This window comes from Equus quagga, chromosome 8 (genome assembly GCF_021613505.1).
Source record: "Equus quagga isolate Etosha38 chromosome 8, UCLA_HA_Equagga_1.0, whole genome shotgun sequence".
Lineage (NCBI taxonomy): Eukaryota > Metazoa > Chordata > Mammalia > Perissodactyla > Equidae > Equus > Equus quagga.
The window spans coordinates 26,866,926-26,889,041 of record NC_060274.1 but is presented as its reverse complement, the minus strand read 5'-3'; the positions used below and the strand labels follow the sequence as shown (position 1 = coordinate 26,889,041).

General features: G+C 40.8%; 1 protein-coding gene across 1 annotated transcript in view; it reads left to right on the top strand.

Annotated features, from left to right (window-relative positions):
- The window catches only part of GNAI1 (G protein subunit alpha i1), a 78,137-nt gene extending 70,203 nt beyond the window's left edge, over nt 1–7,934 (top strand). The window contains exon 8 of the mRNA XM_046669568.1: nt 5,829–7,934. Coding sequence (XP_046525524.1) covers nt 5,829–6,019 — 191 coding nt within the window. The 3' untranslated portion in view covers nt 6,020–7,934. The remainder of the gene's footprint in view (nt 1–5,828) is intronic.
- Nucleotides 7,935–22,116: the final 14,182 nt, after the last annotated feature.

Sequence of the window (22,116 nt, the reverse complement as noted above, 5' to 3'; positions counted from 1 at the left end):
GTTAGCTCTTTGATCTTGAACAAGGCAGTTAATTTACTGGGGTCTCTACCCCATCTGTAAAATCAGATCCTGGGCTCAGACCTAGCACCGCTCATCAAGCCATACTGTGGTGGCGTCTCACATATAAAATAAAGGAAGATTGGCACAGATAATGGCTCAGGGACAATCTTCCTCAAACCAAAAAAAAGGAAGATGGGCAACAGATGTTAACTCAGGGCCAGTCTTCCTCACCAAAAAATAAAAGTCTCAAGAATTTGTTTCATTATGCACAGTATTTCAGTCCGTCTTGTGTTAGGTTGTGCGATGAGCGTTTACTGCTGTTCACAGGCGGTGTTACAACAGCCCTCTAATGTCAGTTCTCCTGTTCCCACTCTACAGGGGAGAGCGCTGGGGCTTCTTGAGATGACAGGGTCCAGACCCCAGTCTGTGGCGCTCCTGCATCCACACCCTTCACAGCCAGACCATGTGTAGTTGTGTTCTCATTGGAGCCGAGGGAGGGTCCTTGAGTGCAGTCCCACTGTGTGTGATCTCAGCCCTTCTGTGGACGGCAAAGTTACACTCAATTCCAAATCATTCCACATGGTTGCTTATTTTAAAATTTCTGTTTTCTTTTTGAAAGTCATCACATCCTTAAGTCACCTTATTCGGAAACACTTTTAGTGCTTATTAGGAATAAAGTCATTTATAATTCTAATTACAGGATTGAAGTTACCCACAGTCAACATGGCTCAGTTTTGCTCTTACTTTCATCTGTCTTTCGGTTCATTTTTGTCAGTTTCTATGAAGTAGCCATTTTGTGCTAATATTACCAGACGACCCAAACGAGCCCATAAAGATCACACACCTATGGGGATTGCAGAGCAGCCAAGAATAGAGTCATTTGCTTTTTCTTTGCCGGGTAGACAGTGTGTTCAAGAATTTTCCTTGAGTTAATGAGCATCTCCGATCTTAGAATCGTTGAACCGAGAGAGTGTCACATTGTTCTTTCACGTTCCCAGTGTTAGATTGGGATTTACTGTCTTCACCCCACATCCCAAGTCTTGATTCTGTTACCTCTTGCTGCAACCTTAGCTGTTAATCCCTGTGGCCCTTGCCTCTGTGGAAGATCCCCACGGTGTGTGGACCCCTCACTTGGCTCATCTCTACCCCTGTCTGCTCACGTCTTCTCCTCTTTTTATCTGTATGCTGGTGTTGCACTGCATTCCATCTCCGTCCTGTGATTTTTAGTGCTTCATCCCTTCATAGTCATATTTGTTCTCACCATGGTCAAGTCTGCTGTCGACTCTGGTTTCTCTCTAAGGCCCAGGCCTGCATTTCCAGCTGCTTGATGGACATGTGCATGCTTTTTAGCACCTGAAACTCAGCCTGAACTCATGTCATTTTCTTTCTCCCATTTCCTCCATCTCCCTTGAATTATATCACCAGCCTCCCAATTCTCCGTTCTTGAACCAGGTTATCATCTGTACTTACCTTTATTCAGGACTGTCCTGTCACATTAGAAAATACTAGAAAATACCTGTCAAATTCCTCCTCCCCATTCTTTGCCGTTCCTAAGACTTAGAATCATATTGAGGAAGGCGCTCAATAGTTCATTCATGTGTCTTGTAGCTCTTGGGAGTCAGTAATCTAACCAGCTTCCCAGAATATATTCAGTAATGAGCTGTGCACTCAGTGCAAGCTGTTTTCCCAAAACATGGTTTTAATTTAGAGGTTGAAAAAGCTTCTGTGAGCCAACAAGACACTGTTTATTGCTTTAGAATTTCAGAGAAAGAGCCTTATTATACTTTAATAAAATAAATTAAAATTTGTTTTGTAAAAGTTAAGAGTTAAAATGTAAACTTATTTTGACAACCTACAACAATGGAAAAATTCATAGAAACATACAACCTACCAAGAATCATGAAGAAATAGAAAATCTGAACAGATAAGTTACTAGGAAGGAGGTTGAATCGGTAATCAAAAACCTTTCAACAGACAAAGGCCCCAGACCAGATGGCTTCACTGGTGAATTCTAGCAAACGTTTACCGAAGAATTAACACCAGTCCTTCTCAAATTCTTCCAAAAAACAGAAGAGGGGGGAACGCTTCCAAACTCATTTTACAAGACCAGCATTACCCTGATACCAAAACCAGATGAGTACATCACAAGAAAATTACAGCCAGTATCTCTGATGAACATAAATGCAAAAATCCTCAACAAAATACTAGCAAACAGAATTCAACAACACAATAAAAGGATCGTACACCATGATCAAGTGGGATTTATTCCAGGGCTGCAAGGATGGTTCAACCTCCACAAATCAGTCAACATGATAGAACACATCAACAAAATGAAGAATAAAAATCACACGATCACCTCAGTAGATGCAGAGAAAGCTTTTGACAAAATTCAACATCCGTTTATGATAAAGACTCAACAAAAAGGGTGTAGAGGGATTGTACCTCGACAGAATAAAGGCCATATATGACACGCCCACAGCTAACATCATACTCAACGGTGAAAAGCCGAAAGCTTTTCCTCTAAGACCGTGGACGACACTAGAGTCCCACTCTCACCACTTTTATTCCACACAGTGTTGGAAGTCCTAGCCAGAGCACTTAGGCAAGAAAAGGAAATAGAAAGCATCTAAATAGGAAGGAAGAAGTCAAACTGTCACTATTTGTGGATGACATTTAACATGTAGAAAACTCTAAAGACTCCACTAAAATGCCATTTAACTGACAAATTCAGTAAAGTTGCAGGATATACAAAACCAATATTCAAAAATCTGTGCATTTCGATACATGAATAATAAACTGTCGGAGGGAGAAAGTAAGAAAATCATCCCATTTACAATTGCATCAAAAAAAACCCCAAAATATCTAGAACAAATTTTACCAAGGAGGTGAAAGACCTGTACACTGAAAACTGTAAGACACTGACGAAAGAAACTGAAGATGACACAAATCAATGGAAGATATTCTGTGCTCATGGATTAGCAGAATTAATATTGTCAAAATGTCCACACTACCCAAAGCAGTCTACAGATTCAATTCAATCCCTATCAAAATTTCAATAGCATTTTTCACAGAAATAGAACAAACAATCAAATTTGTAGGGAACCACAGATACATCCCAAACAGCCAAAGTAATGTTGAGAAAGAAGAAAAAAGCTGGAGGCATCACACTTCCTGATTTCAAACTATACTACAAAGTGGTAGTAACCAAAACAGCATGGTACTGGCACAGAAACAGAGACAGAGATCAATGGAACAGAATCGAGAACCCAGATATAAACCCACACCTATATGTTCAGTTTATGGCAAAGGAGCCAAGAATATACGATGGGGAAAGGATAGTCTCTTCAATAAATGCTGGGAAACTGGAACACTATCTTAGACCATACACAAAAATCAACTCAAAATGGATTAAAGACTTGAATGTAAGACCTAAAAGTGTAAAACTCCTATAAGAAAACACAACTGATAAGCTCCTTGACGTCAGTCTTGGTGATGATTCTTTGGATTTGACATCTTAAAAGCAAAGGCAACGAGCAGAAATAAACAAGTGGGACTATATCAAATTACAATCTGCACAGCAAAGGAAACCATCAACAAAGGGAAAAGGCAACCTATGGAATGGGAGAAAATATTTGCAAACCATATATCTGATGGGGGTTAATATCTAAAATACATAAAGAACTCACACAACTCTAGCAAAGTCCACACAGTCCAATAAAAATGGGCAGAGGATCTGAATAGACATTTTTCCAAAGAAGACAGGCAGGTGACCTACAGGCTCATGAAAAGATGCTCAACATCACTAAACATCAGGGAAATGCAAATCAAAACCACAATGAGCTATCACCTCACACCTGATATAATGAGTATTGTCTACAAGACAAGAAATAACGAGTGTTGGCAAGGATGTGGAGAAAGGGGAACCCTTGTGCTCTGTTGGCGGGAATGTAAATTGGTGCAGCCACTATGTGAGAAAAGTATGGAGTCTCCTCAAAAAATTAAAAATAGAACTGCCATGTGATCCAGCAATTCCACTTCTGAGTATTTATCTGAGGAAAACAAAAACGCTAACTTGAAAATATATGTACGTCCCATGATCATTGCAGCATTTTTCACGGTGGCCAAGACATGGAAACAGCTGGTGAGTGCAGCGGGGGGAAGCACTCCAGTGACAGGTGGCAGCTTGTACATCGGGTCCCCTGACACGGAGCCAGCCTCAGATGTGGAATAGAGGATCACAGACGGGCCTTAGCGAGCAGGCTGGGCAACAGGGGACCTTGAAAGCCAGGCACGTAATTCTGTGTTACTACTGCAAAGCGAGATTGAACATTCTTTCAAATGAACATTTTATTGAAGTATTATATATATACATATATAAAATATGTACACACAGCACAAATGTGAAGCTCATTAAATTTTAAGAAGTGAACATACTGATACATCCCCCACTCAGGTCAAGACATCAAGTGTTTCCAGGTCCCCAGAAGGCCCAACATGCCGCTCCCAGTCTTAACTCATCACCTCCCTACACACACACACACACAGAGTAACCATTATTACGACTTTTGTCCTCATTGACTAATTTTGATTGCTTTCTAAACATCAGTCATGTAGTATACACTGTGTCTGGCCTTTTGTGTTGGACAGTATATGTAGGAAACCCATCCATGCTGGTGTGTGTAGCAGCAGAACCTTCGTTCTCGTTTCTCGTTACTCTGTGGCAGCTGATTGTATGAACGTGCCAGAATTCATTAGCCAGTCTACACTTAATGACCTTCTGGGTTGTTTCCTAAAGTAGAAGTTCGTTCGCTATTAGCTGTCTTTGAATGTCTTCTGGTGAACATATGTACGGGCCCACCTCGTTTTATTGCACTTAGTTGTGCTTTGCAGATGTTGCATTTTTTACGAGACGCCCCCCCACCAGCAAAAAGATGATGACCCGCTGAAGGCTGAGATGATGGTTAGCGTATTGTACCAATAAAGTATTTTTTAATTAAAGTGTGTACATTGTTTTTTTTAGACACAGTGCTATTGCACAGTTAATAGACCACAAAGTGTAAACATAACTTTTATGTGCGCTGGGAAACCAGAAAATTCCCGTGACCCGCTGTATTGCGATGTTCGCTTTACTGCAGTGGTCTGGAACTGAGCCCGCGCCGTCTCCGAGAGGTGCCTGTGTGTGGTCTGTCAAGGGCACACCTGGAACCTGAACAGCCAGTCAGCAGAGTAGGCGTGGTGATTTTTAGATACTGCCAGACAAGTTCCAGACTGTTTGTGCTCAGAAGTCTAGTAGTCGCTTGAGAGCAGGGGCGTGTCCCTCATTTTATAACTTCATGGCCATAAGCCACGTGTAGACCCTTGTACGACTTTTGAATAGAGAAAAATGAGTGAGAAAGGCTAATTAACGTGTACATACGAGAGGAAGTGAGAAATACCCATCGGCCTTCACTCGGCATTTCTTGATCAGCCCCTAGACGAGAGCTGAAACAGCGTGCCACCATGAGGGGCTGAGTGGTTCGTGCTGGGATGTAGGAAAAAGGGGGATCTGGCATTTGGAATGGAGGCAGGAACAAAGATCATGGGGAACGTGGAATACCATGATTTGGGTTTGGGTTTTTTTTTTAAGAGTAACTTAACAGTCATCAAAAGGTAATTAACATGGGTATATTTCATTTAGGGGAAGTAATTTCTCTCATTCTCGAAGGGGAAATACAATTACGGAGTCCACATATTTTATACGAATGGAACTGTATTTCAAGGCCCGTTTTGCACAGCTTTGTGCTCGTTGCAGCTTTTCACCCTGTGTTTCTTTCCTTTTCCCATCTCAGGCTCGAACACGTATGAAGAGGCAGCCGCATACATCCAGTGTCAGTTTGAAGAGCTCAATAAGAGAAAGGACACGAAGGAGATATACACCCACTTCACGTGTGCCACCGACACAAAGAACGTGCAGTTCGTTTTCGACGCCGTAACGGATGTCATCATAAAAAATAACCTGAAGGATTGTGGTCTCTTCTGAGTTTTGCAGCTCGTGGGTAAATGCATTTTGAAACCAAACGCGTACGTTGAACCTCTCTAGTCTCGAGTCTCGCAGCCACACAGGATGTAAAGTATGGCAAACACGTCTAGGGCCTGACCAGAGCTCTTCTGGTTTGTTTGTTAACTGAAGGTCACAGAAGGACCTTTCCTAAGTGTGGAAGGTGGTCCCTCGGTGTGCGCTGAGGCCCGTCAGAGCTGGGCTGCGGTGTCCTCACCATTTCTGCGTCCGTGTAAATATGCACGCGTGTGTCTACACGTACTTACAGCTTTAGTTGCCTGCGTTCCTTCTAGGTTTTCAGAGCGGCAGCCTATGATTGTAGCATGATGGCGTTGGAAATAGCGGAAACACTGAGTACTTCGCCCTGAATGACAGGCTCTTACTGTGTTTGCCAGTTTTACCAGCTTTATTTGTGTTCGTGTCCTGTAAATTCTTAAGTACAGTGATTAACATTAGGAGAAGGGGCGGCCCTTATCTTGGTTCTCTGTACACTTGTAATCATAAAAATGTTATTTGTACAAACACGGCACAGTCTATTTTAATAACATGATTTGTTCTTTAAATTTAATGTGTTTTATTGAAATGTTCTTAAAGCGGATGAATATACTTGCCTTTGGATCAGTTATTTAAACATTATATGCATTTTGATTTTTTTTTAATAGTGCATGCTGATCTGATTCTATGTTAGATTTTGGTTTGAAGAGCTAAAATTTTAGATTTTTGAGGATACACTATCTTAGACCTATGATAGACACTTAATTTTTATTCAGTTGGTTTTGTTTTCACTTTGAATTTTAATATTTGGATGGTATTCATGCGTTGCCGTCAAGGTGATGCCAGATTAATTTTTATACACTTTGAATAACTACGTTTTTATTTATAATTTAAGTTTACGTGGATTCGCGAGCATTCTTGTGGGTAAAACATGTCAGCATAGTGAATGTTGAGACATCCGTTTGTGTATTTCCTTTGGGAAATCCCCGTACACACGGAGCACACACAGTAGCTCCGAGTTTGGAAAATAACAGGAAAGATCTCTGAATCTAGTCAGCTTCTGATGTGATACGAGTTTTAAATTCATCTATGTAACTAGTTTCAAATTTACTTATCACCCTTTATTAAAATTACTTTTTTCCCTTAGATCATTCAAATTTCCTCCACCTGCTTGAATTTATATTCTTTCTTTTTAAATTGCGCTATTATTTCTGAGAGTGACACATGCAATTGCCCTTAGAAAGTGAGTAACAGGATTTAATACAGCCAGTGATTGTATGTGCACTGAAATGAGGGTCACATCTGGGCTGGATCGTGAACTTGGGCAGTCATTTTCTTTCGATTATTCACTGTGTGTCCTGTGACCTCGTCTCAGCAAAATGAACAGCATTCCCCACCTTACTTCTGTTTGTTTTACGCATCTTGACAAAGTCTTTGAGTAAACTTCGGGGGCACGTTGTTTCTGAGTTTCGTCCTGTGCTGTCATTCTGAAGTATATTTGTTGAAGTGTGAGCGTGCGTGTGCGTGTCTGTGGGTAACCACAAGCTACATCTATCTTTGTTTCATTTGAGGGGCTTGTTTTTCTTCTTTGTAATGTAAAGAAATTCAAAGTTATCAAAATTCCTTCAGTGTGTTAGTTTAGATTCTTTATGTGCCTTTCATGAAAGACATGTTTTCATTAATTTTACCGATGGAAGACCTGTAATATCCATATTGTGAAGTCATGTATGAAATTCAACTATACTGGGAATAAATTTGAATCATGAGAAATACAGTTTAAAAAGCCACAAAGACGTACATATTGGTGACCATCATGGATGATTCCTGAACTTTATTCTGTGTAATTGTGTTACTAATAAATCCTAATAAATTTAAATTTTTAAAATTTTACAAACCTGTTGGCTGAACACGTTTTGCGTTAGGATTTAAGTGTCATTCTATAGGATGTGCATTTCTTCTTTATCTCTCCTCTCTTTTTGCAATTTCGTCTACTCGAGAAGCTAGTTTTTCCTGCTCCACGTTTTCTCATGAGACATGGCACACAGTTGGAATTGCCTGGTGGACATCCCCTTCTGAGAATTTATTGCCTGCCTCCACTCAGTAGGACCAAAATCCTGTTCATCCTCATTCTCTCTTTAAACCGGGTCTCGCCCCCGACTTTGTTTGCCATGGTAGCTACCCAGTACCAGCATTCATTTCATTCTCAGTGGAGAACTTCTTAGCCCTCATCTCCATCTCTAATGAGCCACCATTTGACACTATTCTACTTTTCCAACGCCTCACATGGTTTTTTGTTTATTCTTTCTTTCCATCCCCACTACCACCTACTGAATTCAGATCTTTGCTTACCTTCCACTTGAGATGGCTTATCAATTAAATTCCCCACCTCCCATGTGTCCCTTCTCTAACCCAAGTTATCCTAACACAGAACTGTGGCTGTGTCGTCTTCTGTGCGTTGACCTGCACTGGCTCTGACATGTCAATCAAGTCAAATCTGACAGCCTCCCATCCGTGCTCCTCATCATCTGAGCCACTTCACTACGTCCCCGCTCCTCTCCCCCACTACGTCCTAATAGTGCTTTGTGCATAGCCTGGGTTTTCCTCTAAACCTTATACCACATACCACCCGAGACATACTTAAAACAGTGCTCGGAACATGGTGCGTGTTCATTCGTGTCTGCTAAGGTCATTATTTTTATTCATTAGCACTTTTGTTTGTGGTAGCTTTTTTAGATTCAGCTGGCATCTGTTCTTCAGTCTGCCCTTTGGGAACTGTAGTTCCAGTAGAGCTGTCAATCACAGTTCTCACCCCCCTGGCCATGGGTTCAGGCCCGACCACTCCTAGTCCCCCGTCACTGGCAAAGTGACCCAACCTGAACCAATCATAGTCCCAGTTGCCATTTCTAAGGTTCCTAAAGCTGTTCTGGTTTCTAAAATTTCCTTTGTTCATTTCAGTACCCTTCTAAGAAACTCCTTTTATGCTGGATCTAATTCCTTCAGGTTCAGTCTCTTTCTGAAAAAATCCTGGTTGAAATGTGTATGTTCTTACTGAATGGGAACAGTAAGTGTGAGATGGATCAAAAGAGGCTCAGAGAAGTTAGGTACCTTGAGCAAAATCAGATCAAGGATTCAGACATTTGGCTTCTTTCTTAGGTCTGTCACTGAACTCCAAAAACTGCTGTCTTCTTTCCAGAAACTGTGTAAGAAGTGTTTTAACTGTCCCCACTCTCACCTTCTCAGTTTATCTGAACCATAATACTTTTCTAGATTAAAATGCATAAGATAGAACAAAGCTGGAAGCATCACATTCCCTGATTTCAAACTATATTACAAAGCTATGTAATCAAAATGGTATGGTTTTGGCATAAAAACAGACACATAGATGAATGGGGAAGAATACAGAGTCCAGAAATAAGCCCACACATATATATGATCAATTAATTTACAAAAAAAGGAGCCAAAAATAAACAATAAGCAAAGGACAGTCTCTTCAATAAATGGTGTTGGGAAAACTGGACAGACACATGCAGAAGAATGAAACTGGACCATGATCTTACACCATTCACAAAAATTAAATGGATTAAAGAACATAATACCTGAAACCATAAAAGTCCTGGAAGAAAAACACAGGCAGTAAGCAACTTGACGACAGTCTTGGTGATAATGTTTTATTTTTGACACCAAAAGCAAAGGCCACAAAATAAAAAACAAGTGGGACTACATCAAACTAAAAAGCTTCTGCACAAGAAAGGAAACCATCAAAATGAAAAGGCGACCTATGGAATGGGAGAAAATATTTGCAAACCATATATCTGATCAGGAGTTAATATCCAAAGTATATAAACTCATATAACTCAATAGCAAAAATCACACAATCCAATTAAAAACTAGTCAGAGGATCTGAGTAGACATTTTTCCAACAAAGATATACACATGGCCAACAAGTCTATGAAAAGGTGCTCAACGTCACTAATCATCAGAGAAATGCAAATCAAAACCACAGTGAGCTGTCCCCCTTACACCTGTCAGAAGGACTTATCAAAAAGGAAATAACAACTGTCGGTGAGGATGTGGAGAAAAGGGAAGCTTTGTGCCTTGTTGGTGGGAATGTAAACTTGTGCAACCACCATGGAAAACAGTATGGAGATTCCACAAATTAGTTAAAAATAGAACTACCGTATGATCCAGCAATTCCACTTCTGGGTATTTATTTGAAGAAAGCAAAAACACTAATTCAAAAAGATATTTGCACCCCCATGGTCTTTGTAGCATTATTTACAATAGCCAAGATATGGAAACAACCTAAGTGTCCTTCGATGGATGAATGGATAAAGAAGATGTGGTGTATATATACAAGACAGAAGAAAAAGAAGAAAATCCTGACGTTTGTGGCAACATGGATGGACACTGAGGGCCTTAAGTGAAATAAGTCAGATAGAAAGACAAATACTGTATGATCTCATTTATATGTGGAATCTAAAAAAAAAAAACTGATAGATACAGAGAAAAGGTTTGTGGTTGCCAGAGGTTAGGGAAAGAGGGCGAAATGGTTGACAGGGGTCAAAAGGTACAAACTTCAAGCTATAAAATAAGTCATGGGGACGTAACATACAGCATGGTCACTATAGTAAGTAATATTGTATTGCGTGTTTAAAGTTGCTAAGAGTAAATCTTAAAAGTTCTCATCACAAGAAAAAAAAATTTTGTAACTATGTTTGGTGAGGATGTTAACTAGACATTGTGGTGATCATTTTCCAACATATACAAATATTGAATCATTATGATGTACACCTGAGAGTAATGTGTTATATGTCAAATATATCTCAATTAAAAAAAACTTTAAAAATGCATGTGATACCTATGATGTCATATCAAAGCTATTTATATGATCTCAACACCCATTAGATTTGAAGCTACTTAAGGGGATGAACAGTTATGGACATTTTCACCTTATTTATTGTCTGCACAACCACCCACAGTGCCTTCCTTGTGTAAGTGAAGTTAATATAATCAATATTACAGACATTCACATTGTCGTTGCTCAGTGTGTTATTTCAGAGAGAAGTAGAAACCGGTGGTGGTGGCCTAAACTCTGGTGTGCAGTCTGGCTTCAGATCCTGGTGCTCTCTCTTAGTAACTGGGTAATCTTTGCCGAGTTATTTAATCTTGCTCCCCCTCCTTTTTTATCATCTGAAAAAATGCAAATTAAATAATCAGACCCTTAATGTTAATGGTTATTGTATTTAATAAGTTCACAATGCATGTTAAGCACTTAGAAGTGAGCCTGGCGTGTGGTAAATACTCAAGTTTTACTGTTACTTGACTATAAAGACTAATTTTGGGGTGCTTTATGGTAATAATCAGTGCATAACCAATACTTGTTGATATGAGCTTTGGATGAAATGCCTCCAAAACAAAATTTCTATCATAATTTATCTTTATAGTTAAAATTTGTGAGTGTCTCAAATTTGATATTGATATTAGAAAATGGGAATGAGGGAAAAAAATGCATCTTTTTAAATTAACTTCAGGACACTTCTCTGTTGTTTTAATGTAACCAAAAATGTGGGAGATTGATGTTGTTTTAAAGTTAATGTGGGAAATCTTCTCTCGCAGTTGCTTTTCACAACTCTATCTTAAAATGCCTTTATATCAAGAGTTTTGTGTTTCACAACTCCACTGGCCCGTTTCCCAGACATTTTTCCCTTACCCAATAACGGCTTGCTTTGGTGTCTGTTGTGATTTCCATTATTTACTTGTACTTTTTAGTTACTTTAAAAGTGATGAAACACATTTCATCAATTCCAGAAACACGCAAATAGGCCCATGCAGGAATCTGCTGCAGTCACAGGCCAGCACTGAGGAGGCCTGAACCCAGACACTCCCGCCATGTAGTGAATCTTGTCGAGCACCACATACAAGGTCAGATATTTCCAGCTGCTCCGATTTACTGGCCATCTTCCTGGGTCTCTGTACCAACAGAGTGAATGGAAACACCGCCCATGCCAAGACAGAGTTCTTTAAATTAAGAATGCATTGCAATCGATTAAAAGTAAGACGAGAGTGTTGGGCAAAGCATGCATGGAAGATCCACAGTGCAATTCTAACTACGATTTTAGCAGGTGACAGAGGCCACTTTTAGTAAAAGAAGGTGCCTTTTCCTCCTGAACTGCACAGTGCATCACCTGAAAGAAGGTATGTGGAGTAGGACTCAAGAATCAAGGCCAAACAAATTCCTTATCCAACTGCAGGGTCTATTAAGAGACTCTTAAAAATAACTGTATTCCTGCACACACACTCTGTGTGTATTCTCTCTCTTACCAGGATTTTCTCTTTTTATTAATTTAGATCAAGAATTTTGCAGTGACTTTTTACTAAATTGACAGGTGTTTGTGCAATTTCGGTGAAAAGCTACTCTTAAAAATAAGCCACTGTGAAGACTGGATATTACCTGGAATTTTCTGTTACGCCTTCTTGAATTTTAATTATTTCCTGTGAAAACTTCCCAGGAATTTCAGCTTTGATCCTTTTCTTACTTTTGAACATCAACAAGGGGAGAAGTTAAAGCTGCTGCCAGATAGCTCTGTCTGTAATCTTTATTAAACTAAGTAGTATTGAGTTCCAATTCAAGAGGATGACCTAGGAGGATCCTGGACTCACCTCCTCCCACGGATGCGGAATTTACAGCTGCATGTGGGCCAATTTCCTCTGAGAAAACCCCAAAAACTAGCTGAGGGACTCCTACACATCAGGATGAATGAGAAGAATCACTTGGAAGCAGGCAGGAGAGCAAGTCTCCATCTCACCAGGGACCACGCCTGGCACAGCCACCCACTGGCAGAGAACTCAAAACCCTGCCCAGTGAAGGGTTCGAACCCCACCTCCGGCACCCCAGCTTTTAAAACCTGCACCCAAGAGAGGAGCCCTCAAAACATCTAGCTTTGAAAGCCAAGGGGGCTTGCATCCCATGGGACCCCAAGGCTACAGCGAACTGAGAAAGAGCTCTGAACAGGTTCAGGCGCACGGACCCACAGCCTCCCAGAGCAGAGGGCACTGAGTGGAAAGCACGGACTTGCTGGGAAAGGGAGTGTTTGCTTCTGCGAAAGCCGTGGCCTGAGTGGCAGGGTCTAATTTAACACACATCCAGGGACCTCCAGTATGCCCCAGGACGGAGGCCGAGGGTCACCATCTTGCCCCCTGCCTCCCTCCAGGCCACCAGGGCCTCCTGGAGAGGGGCTTGGACACGCATATGGCACCCTGGTTTGGGTGGCTGCTGCCCGGGGACAACTCCACATTGCTGGGTCTGGCGGCCAGTGAGGCTTAGGTTTGCGGTCCCACAGGACTGTGTATATTTTCATGATTTAAATCTGCTGCCTGTTAGAACTAATGAGCAAATTCAGTAAAGTGGCCTGGTACAAAATCAATATGCAAAAATCCGGTGCATTTCTATATGCTAATAACAAACTGTCAGAAAAAGAGATTAAGAAAACAATCTTACTTACAATTGGATCAAAAAGAATGAAATACCTAAGAATAAATTTACCAAGGAGATGAAAGACCTGGACTCTGAAAACTGCAGGACATTGGAAGAAATGGGAGAAGACATGAACAGTTATTCCGTGCTCATGGATTGGACAAATTAATATTGTTAAAACAGTACCCAAAGCAATCTACAGATTCACTGCAGTCCCTATCAAAATTTCAATGGCATTTTTCAAAGAAATAGAACAAACAATCCTAAAATTTGTATGGAACCACAAAGACCCTGAAGAGCCAAAGCAATCTTGAGAAAGAACAACAAAGCTGGAGGCAGCATGCTCCCTGATTTCAAACTACATTACAAAGCTATAGGAATCAAAACAGTATGGTACTGGCATAAAAACATACACATAGATCAATGGAACAGAATAGAAAGCCAAGAAATTAACCCATGCATATATGTCAATTAATTTATAAAAAAGCAGCAAAGAATATGCAATGAAGAAATGGCAGTCTGGGGGCCAGCCTGGTGGCGAAGCAGTTAAGTTTGCACGTTCCGCTTCTCGGCGGTCCAGGGTTCGCCGGTTCGAATCCAGGTGGCAGACATGGCACCGTTTGGCACACCATGCTGTGGTAGGCATCCCACACATAAAGTAGTGGAAGATGGGCACGGATGTTAGCTCAGGGCCAGGCTTCCTCAGCAAAAAGAGGAGGATTGGCAGCAGATGTTAGCTCAGGGCTAATCTTCCTCAAAACAAAACAAAAAAAAGAAATGGCAGTCTCTCCAATAAATGGTGTTGAAAAACTGGACAGTCAAAAGAATGAAATTGGACCCCTATCTTACACCCTACACAAAAATCAACTCAAAATGGATTAAAGACTTGAATGTAAGACCTGAAACCATAAAACTCCTAGAGGAAAACATACATGATAAGCAACTTGACTTCAGTCTTGGAGATGATTTTTTGGATTTGACACCAAAAGCAGAGTCAACAAAAGCAAAAATAGATGAGCAAAACAACTAACTAAAAATCTCCTGCACGGAAATGGAAACCACCAACAAAAGGAAAAGGCAAGGTACAAAATGAGAGGAAGTATTTGCAAACCAAATATCTGATAAGTGGTTAATATCCAAAATATATATCAAAAATATATAAAGAACTCAGGCAACTCAATAGCAAAAATCACAAAATCCAATTAAAAAATAGGCAGAGGATCTGAATAGACATTTTGCCAAAGAAGACATACAGATGGCCAACAGGCCTAGGAAAAGTCGCTCAGCATCACTAATCATTAGGGAAATGCAAATCAAAACTACAGTGAGCTTTTGTCTCATACCTGTTAAAATAGATCTTATCAAGAAGAGAAGAAATAATGAGCATTGGCGAGGATGTGGAGAAAAGGGGATTCGTGTGCACCACTGGTGGGAATGTAAACTGGTGCAGCCACTATCGAATCAGTTAAAAATTGATCTATATGATCTAGTAATTTCGCTTCTGGGAATATGTCTGAAGGAAACAATAACGCTATGTGAAAGAAATACCTGCACCCCCATGTTGATAGCAGCAGCATTTACAGTAGCCAAGACGTGGAAGCAACCCACTGGTGGGAAGCACCCATTGCTGGATGAATGGATAAAGAAAATGTGATATATATATCACATTATATATGTGTACATACATATGTAATGTGTGTATATATATATATATATATGTAAGGTATATATATTACATACTCCCACACAATGGAATATTATTAAGCCATATAAAAGAAGAAAATCCTGCCATTCACAAAAACATAGATGGACTTTGAGGGCATTATGTTAAGTGAAATAAATCAGAGAAAGAGAAATGCCATATGATCTCACATATATATGAAATCTAAAAAACACAACAACAGGGCCAGCCCGGTTGCATGACGGTTAAGTTCATGCACTCCACTTCAGTGGCCTGGGGTTCCCAGCTTTGGATCCTGGGTGCAGAACCAGCACCACTCATCAAGCCATGCTGTGGCAGCACCCCACAGAAACTCGAGGAATATTGGCACAGATGTTAACTCAGTGACAATCTTCTTCAAGGGAAAAGAGAAAGATTGGCAACAGATGTTAGCTCAGGCCAACTTCCTTACACACACACACGCAAAACAAACAAGCAAAAATCAAAGAAAAAATCCCACGTTCATGGATAACAGAGAACAGATTGGTGGTTGCCAGAGGTGGAGGTTGGGGGTGGGCAAAATGGGTGAAGGAAGTCACAAGGTACAAACTTCCAGTTAGAAAATAAATACGTCGTGGGATGTAATGCACAGCATGGTGACTGCAGTTAAGAATACTGCATTGTCTATTTGAAAGTTGCTAAGAGAGTAGATCTTAAGTGTTCTCATTACAAGAAAAAAAGAGTTCTGTAACTTTGTCTGGTCATGGATGTCAACTAGTCCTATTGTGATCATTTCACAACGTATACAAATATCAATCATTCCCTTGTACACCTGAAACTAATATATGTCAATTATATCTCAATAAAAAAATAAATTGAAGAAGGAATAGATGTCTGAGGTCCTTCCAGCTTCAAAATTATAATTGTCTATGAATAAAAATGCACTCATTCAAGCAAAAAAAATAAACAGTACTGCATCATCAGTCCTGCAGCTTGTGGCACGTGGCCCATCCCCACAGCAGCAAATTCGTCTATCTAATTCGCACAGGACTCGTTTTCCATCACTCCTCTGGAGTATAACCTGTGTTTCCCTTTTTGACAGACATAAGTACCTGTCTATATAAGTGACCACTTCTCCTAGCAACCCACCTCACAAGGCAATTAACCTCCAATAAACAGAACTTTTTGCAGGCCTGGGCATATTTTTCACTCCATTCTTAAATTCCCTATTACAGTAGATTGCCAATTCATTTTAACTGTGTATCCTTTTCTTCAAAAGGAAGCTCACGTGAAGTCTAATAATTAAAGAGTTTTCTGGCTGAGGTGGAGGGGAAAGCTTGGCGCCAGAATGAACTGGCCTTTCTTCTCTCTGAGCCCCACGTCTGGTCTGCACCCCAGGCTCCTGGGTACCAGGCTCTTCCCATGATGCTCTGCTTGTGCTCCCATTTAGCCGTCAGAGCACCCCTGCACATCATCGGTAAAGGTTCCATTTTTCAGATAAGGGGACAAATTTAAGAAGGTTAAGTGTCCGGTGTGATACTGACTCCCTGGTAAGTGGCAGAGGTGGGAGTAAAATCCGGGGCTCTAAGTCATTTATCACCTGTGTCTTCAAAACCCAGTGGCGTAAAGAAGTTTTTCCTAAGAGTGTCACGTGGGGTAGTGCCAAATGGTGTTGCCTAAGCGTGCACGGTGCACGCCAGCGTGTCAATGGCTGTGGAAAGTTGTGCGGTGAAGAAGCGTGTGTGTGTTAACCGCTGGTCTACAGACACTGGAGCTGGGCTCACGCAGCAGCCGCTGCCCACGTGGGACTGACGAGCGCTGGAAATGCAGCCGGTCCAAGTGGAGATGCGCTGTGAGTATAAAACGCACACGGGAACTCAAAGACTTACATGAAAACCCGTGTATGTATTAAACTAGTACTTTGGGTATATTGAGTTCAATTAGTACATCTTTAAAATTCCACCTATTTCTTCTTACATTGCTAACGTGGCTGCTGGAGTATATAAAATGCTCAAGCATCTTGCATTAGATTTCCATTTGCAAAGGGAAACACTTGTTTTTTTTCTTTCTTCCACAACAACTCTATTTGCATTCCATGGGAAAGTTCCCAAATTTTAGAGAAGCAGATACCATGGATAAAAAGCTAAGATTCCAAGCCTATTTCAGTTCTAAAATGCTTGGCTTTGGTGTGATGTAACAGGCCTCTACTGTGGGGGGAGGGGCTATCTCATTCTCATTTCGAATCTGTCAGCGGTGATAAAGGAGAGCAATACACATTTTGAAATCCACACTCTGAAAATGAGTTCTTGAATTAGCTGCATCTTTATTTTCAGTTCTAATACGTGGAGTAGGAATGGACCCATCTGGGTACTGGTTTACAAATCCATCTCTTTAGTGTTCTTTAGCCAAATCATAAGCTTAGGGTTTTTCTTTTTTTTGATGTTGTTATTGTGTTGTCTTTTGCTTTTTAATACATTTCGATTCCCCCAGCCACATTCCTTTCTGCCTCCACACCTCCCACAGGCCCGGGCTGAGCAGAGTCGTGCATTAACAAAGCTTCCGAGCTCTTTTCCGAAAGAGGAGCTCCCTGGAGCTGTGGAGGAGGACAGGAATTTCATATTCTGTGGGACTTAAATCAGGACGGGAGAGCAAATGTTCCAAGGCCTTAGATGCAGATTTTGTTTTTGATAAAGACAGCCATAAAATCACCTCTATTCTTTCAGATTCATAAAGTCACATCTGTTTATTTGTGTAATTGAAGCTTTCCAGATTCTCCAACTTCCCTCAGGGTTTGAGTTCCTCAGTTCAACAGTGTCAGTCTGAGAAAGGTTATTATACACATGTGCATATGTCAGCTATCCTCATTAGAGGGTACATATATAAATCACTCCATGAGAAGTATGAGTTCCTACTTGGCACAATGTGCACCAAGCAAAAGTTAACTATATTGGAATAGGTGAATAATTTCATTTGTAATTAGTTGCAATTATCAAGGCACATTTTAGAAATATATCTAGATTTTTTTTTTTTTTTAGGCTTGGAAGAGCCTAAATGATTAAAGCTTCTTTAAGTGACTCTAACAATTATGAAGAGGAAAAAGACTAGGTTTGATATCAACTTAATTATCATTTGATTAAATGGTTATGTATCCAATAAAGGCATTAAGATTCAAGTAAATTTATATCCCTATTTTTATATCAAATAATCTCATTTGAAAGAATCCATTTTTTTAATCAAATCATCATGCTCATGGTATTACGAGTCCTGTCTTCATTCTGATAATTCCACCTGTTTCCACTCCTCATATCACTAAATAAATAGGATGCACTTACTTTTACTTCCGCACATCCTGGTTCACATGGGAAGCAGTAGTTTTCCACAGAAAAGCAGCAGCATTAATCCTCCTACCTAATTTCCTAGAGTCCAACTTTGTCTTTTAGGCTTGTGACTTTTCTTGGCACAAGTGTGTAGAAAATCAAAATCAATGGTTATTCTGTTTACAAAGCAGCAGAAGCCTTCACACACTTGCCTGGCAGTCCCAGCCCAGGGCTGTCTCTCAACACGACTTCTTTCAGATTTGGCACAAGAGTTCATCTAATGAGCCATATAAACCTTCCATATTTTCTAACTAAATGTTATCCCTCTTTTCCTTGAACCTTGGGCAGAAAATGCCCTTTCTGTTTAGTTATTGCCAAGGACAGTTGGGAAGCATTTGACCTATTAAGGAAAATATACCTGCCAGCTCCACTTGTAGACACTATGGTTAATCTCTAACCACAAAGCAAGTTAACAATGCAGGGGAGACATCACCAAGATGGCAACATAGGTCACTCCTGACTTTGCTCCATGTCACAAGAACAACTAGCAACCTTTCATGGACAAAACGTCACTGAGAAAATCCTAGAAGACGGGGGTGAGGCTGAAGTACCTCCCTGCACCACAGGGACCAAGACAGACTGCCTTAGTGTGGGAAGTGGAATGGCTGTGTGCTCATGGAACTGCTCTTCCCCACACCAGTGCAGCACCACATGGAGGGGTCACCCTGAGCCCACGTCTCCTCCAGTGGGAAAAAGAGCCCAGGGCAGACATCCAGCTCTGCCAGCATTGTGGGTTGCTTCTTGGGAGCTCCACCTCTGGTCTTGCCCCACAGGAACTGCAGGGGAATCTTTGGGGCTTGACCACTGGGAATCTGATTGTGATGGAGAAGGGGAAAGGGGCTTGCAACAGCCAGCACTTGGATCTTGACAGACTGAGTTCCTACTTGCAGCACACAAGTAGTCCCGCCCAGCATCTTTGCTCCTCTGCACAGCCAAGACGGTGGTGCAGTCTGAGCAGGGAACTTGGCAGGGTGCAGGTCTGCCTGATTGAGGTCCTCAAATGAAGACCTTGCTGGCCTTGAAGCCTGGTCTTCCCATCACCCCCAGGCAAGGAAGTTGAGTCATAGCTGGGTGCACTGCTAAGTGTAGCTCCCAGCTCTGCCTGACCAGAAAGCCTGGCTGAAACACCAGCAGAGCCACATAGCCCAGCATTGCTTGAGTAGAAAGTCCAGCAGGCAGAGCTGATCGTCCACAGAGTAAAGCCAGTGGTCCTGTCTGACTAGGGAACTTAGTGCAGAGTCTTGCCTAATTCGGGCCCTCAAACAATGAGCTGTGCAGGCCCTGGGGCACATTCTGCTGCCCTGCCAGGGCGGCAGCTAATCTGTAGCCTTGTCTACTACTGAGTATAGCATCCAGTCCTGACCATCTGACAAGCCTGACTAGAGAATGCAGACAACCACGGAGCCTATCCTACAGCCTTGCATGGCCAGGGCAATGTGCCAGCAGTCCTACCCAACTTTTCTCAGCCACTGGCACCACACCCCCCAACCTCAGAGCCTGGGCAGTGGCCTTGCCCAAAAATAGGTTCTGAGAGCATGTGCAACCTGCCCAAGGACATTACCAGCAGACACGTCCAGAAATCAAACTGAGCTGACTGGTGAGGAATTGCCTCTGCCAAAGTGAACCTGGAAAGTCTGAAAGAGAAGATCACTTACTCAAGTGTGCAGACACACCAAGATGAGGAAGCACGGATCATGAAAAATCAGGTAAACATGACACCACCAAAGGAAACCACTAAAGTTCCAATAACTGACCCTAAGGAAATGGAGACCTATGATCCATCAGACAACGAATTCACAGTAATCCTCTCAAACAACACACAGATAGACAACTAAACAGAATTAGGAACACCACGCATGACCAACATGAGAAGTTCAACAAAGAAATAGAAACCATCGAAAAAATCAAACAGAAGTCCTAGAGCTGAAAAATATAATGACTGAACTGAAAAACTGACGAGAGAGCTCCAAAAGCAGACTTGGCCATGCAGAAGAAAGAATCCATGAACTTGAAGACAGGACATTTGAAATTCTCTAATCAGAAGAGAAAAAAGAAAAAAAAATGAAAAAGAGCAAAGAAAGCATATGGGACTTATAGGACACAATCAAAAGAAACAATATCTGCATTATGGGAATTCCTGAAGGAAAAGAGAAAGAGACAGAAAGTATATTTAAAGCAATCATGGCTGAAAACTTTCCAAACCTGGGGAGAAAAGTAGACAACCAGATTCATGAAGCCCGAAGGACCCCAAATTGGTTGAACCTGGATAGGGTTACACGCAGACACAGAATAATTAAATTAACAAAAGTCAAAGACAAAGAATTTTAAAAGCATCAAGAGAAAAGAGAAATTACATATACGAGAACTCCCATATGACTATTGGCAGATTTACCAGCAGAAACTTTTTAGCCCAGAAGAGAATGGGATAATACATTCAAAATATTGAAAGTAAACAACTGTCAATCAAGGACTGTACACCCAGCCAAGCTCTCCTTCATAAACGAAGGAGAGAGAAAGATTTTCCCAAACAAACAAAAGCTGAGAGAGTGCATCACCACTGGACGTGCCTTACAAGAAATGCTAAAGGGAGTTCTTTGAGTGGAAGTAAATGGACGCTAATTAACATCATAAAACATAAGAAGGATAGTGGAAACTCCATAGTAATAGAAAATATACAGTTGAAGTTATATTCTGTGATATGGCCATGGTGGTGCATAATTCACTTACAACTCTAGTTTAGACGTTAAAAAGCAATTATAAATATTTATGCACCCAAGATCAAAGCACTTTACGGAAAGCAAAGACCAACAGAGCTAAAAGGAGAAACAAACGGCAGTACAGTAACAGTTGGGGACTCTGATACCATACTCTAAAACAATGGATCGATCATCCAGACAGGAAATCAATAAGGAAAAAGAGGATTTGAACAGCGCTACAGACCAAATGCACCTAACAGAACATTCCATCTGACAACAGCAGAAAACACATTCCTCTCAAGTGCACATGGAACATTTTCTAGGACGGACCATATGTTAGACCACAAAAGAATTCTTAGCAAATTCAAGAAGATTGAAATCATACCAAATGTCTTCTCTGATTACCATAGTATGAAAATAGAAATCAATAACAGGAGGAATGCTAGTAAACTCACAAATACAAGGAAATTAAACAAGATTCTCCTAAACAACCAATGGATCAAAGAAGAAATGAAAAGAGAAATAAAAAAAAGTATCTTGAGACAAATGAAAATGGAATCATATCATACTAATACTTATGTGGTGCTGGGAAAGCAGTTGTAAGAGGGAAGTTCATAGCAATAAGTACCTACATTTAGAAGTAAGAAAGATCTCAAATAAACAACCTAAATCCATGCCTCAAGGAACTAGAAAAAGAAGAACAAACTGAGCCCAAAGGTAGCAGAAAAAGGAAATAATAAAGATTAGAGAACAGGAAAACAATAACAAATATTAACAAAATGAAGAGTTGGCTCTTTGAAAAGGTAAACAAAACTGACAAATCTTTAGCTAGATCAACCAAAGAAAGGAAGAGAGAGGACCCAAATCAACAAAATTAC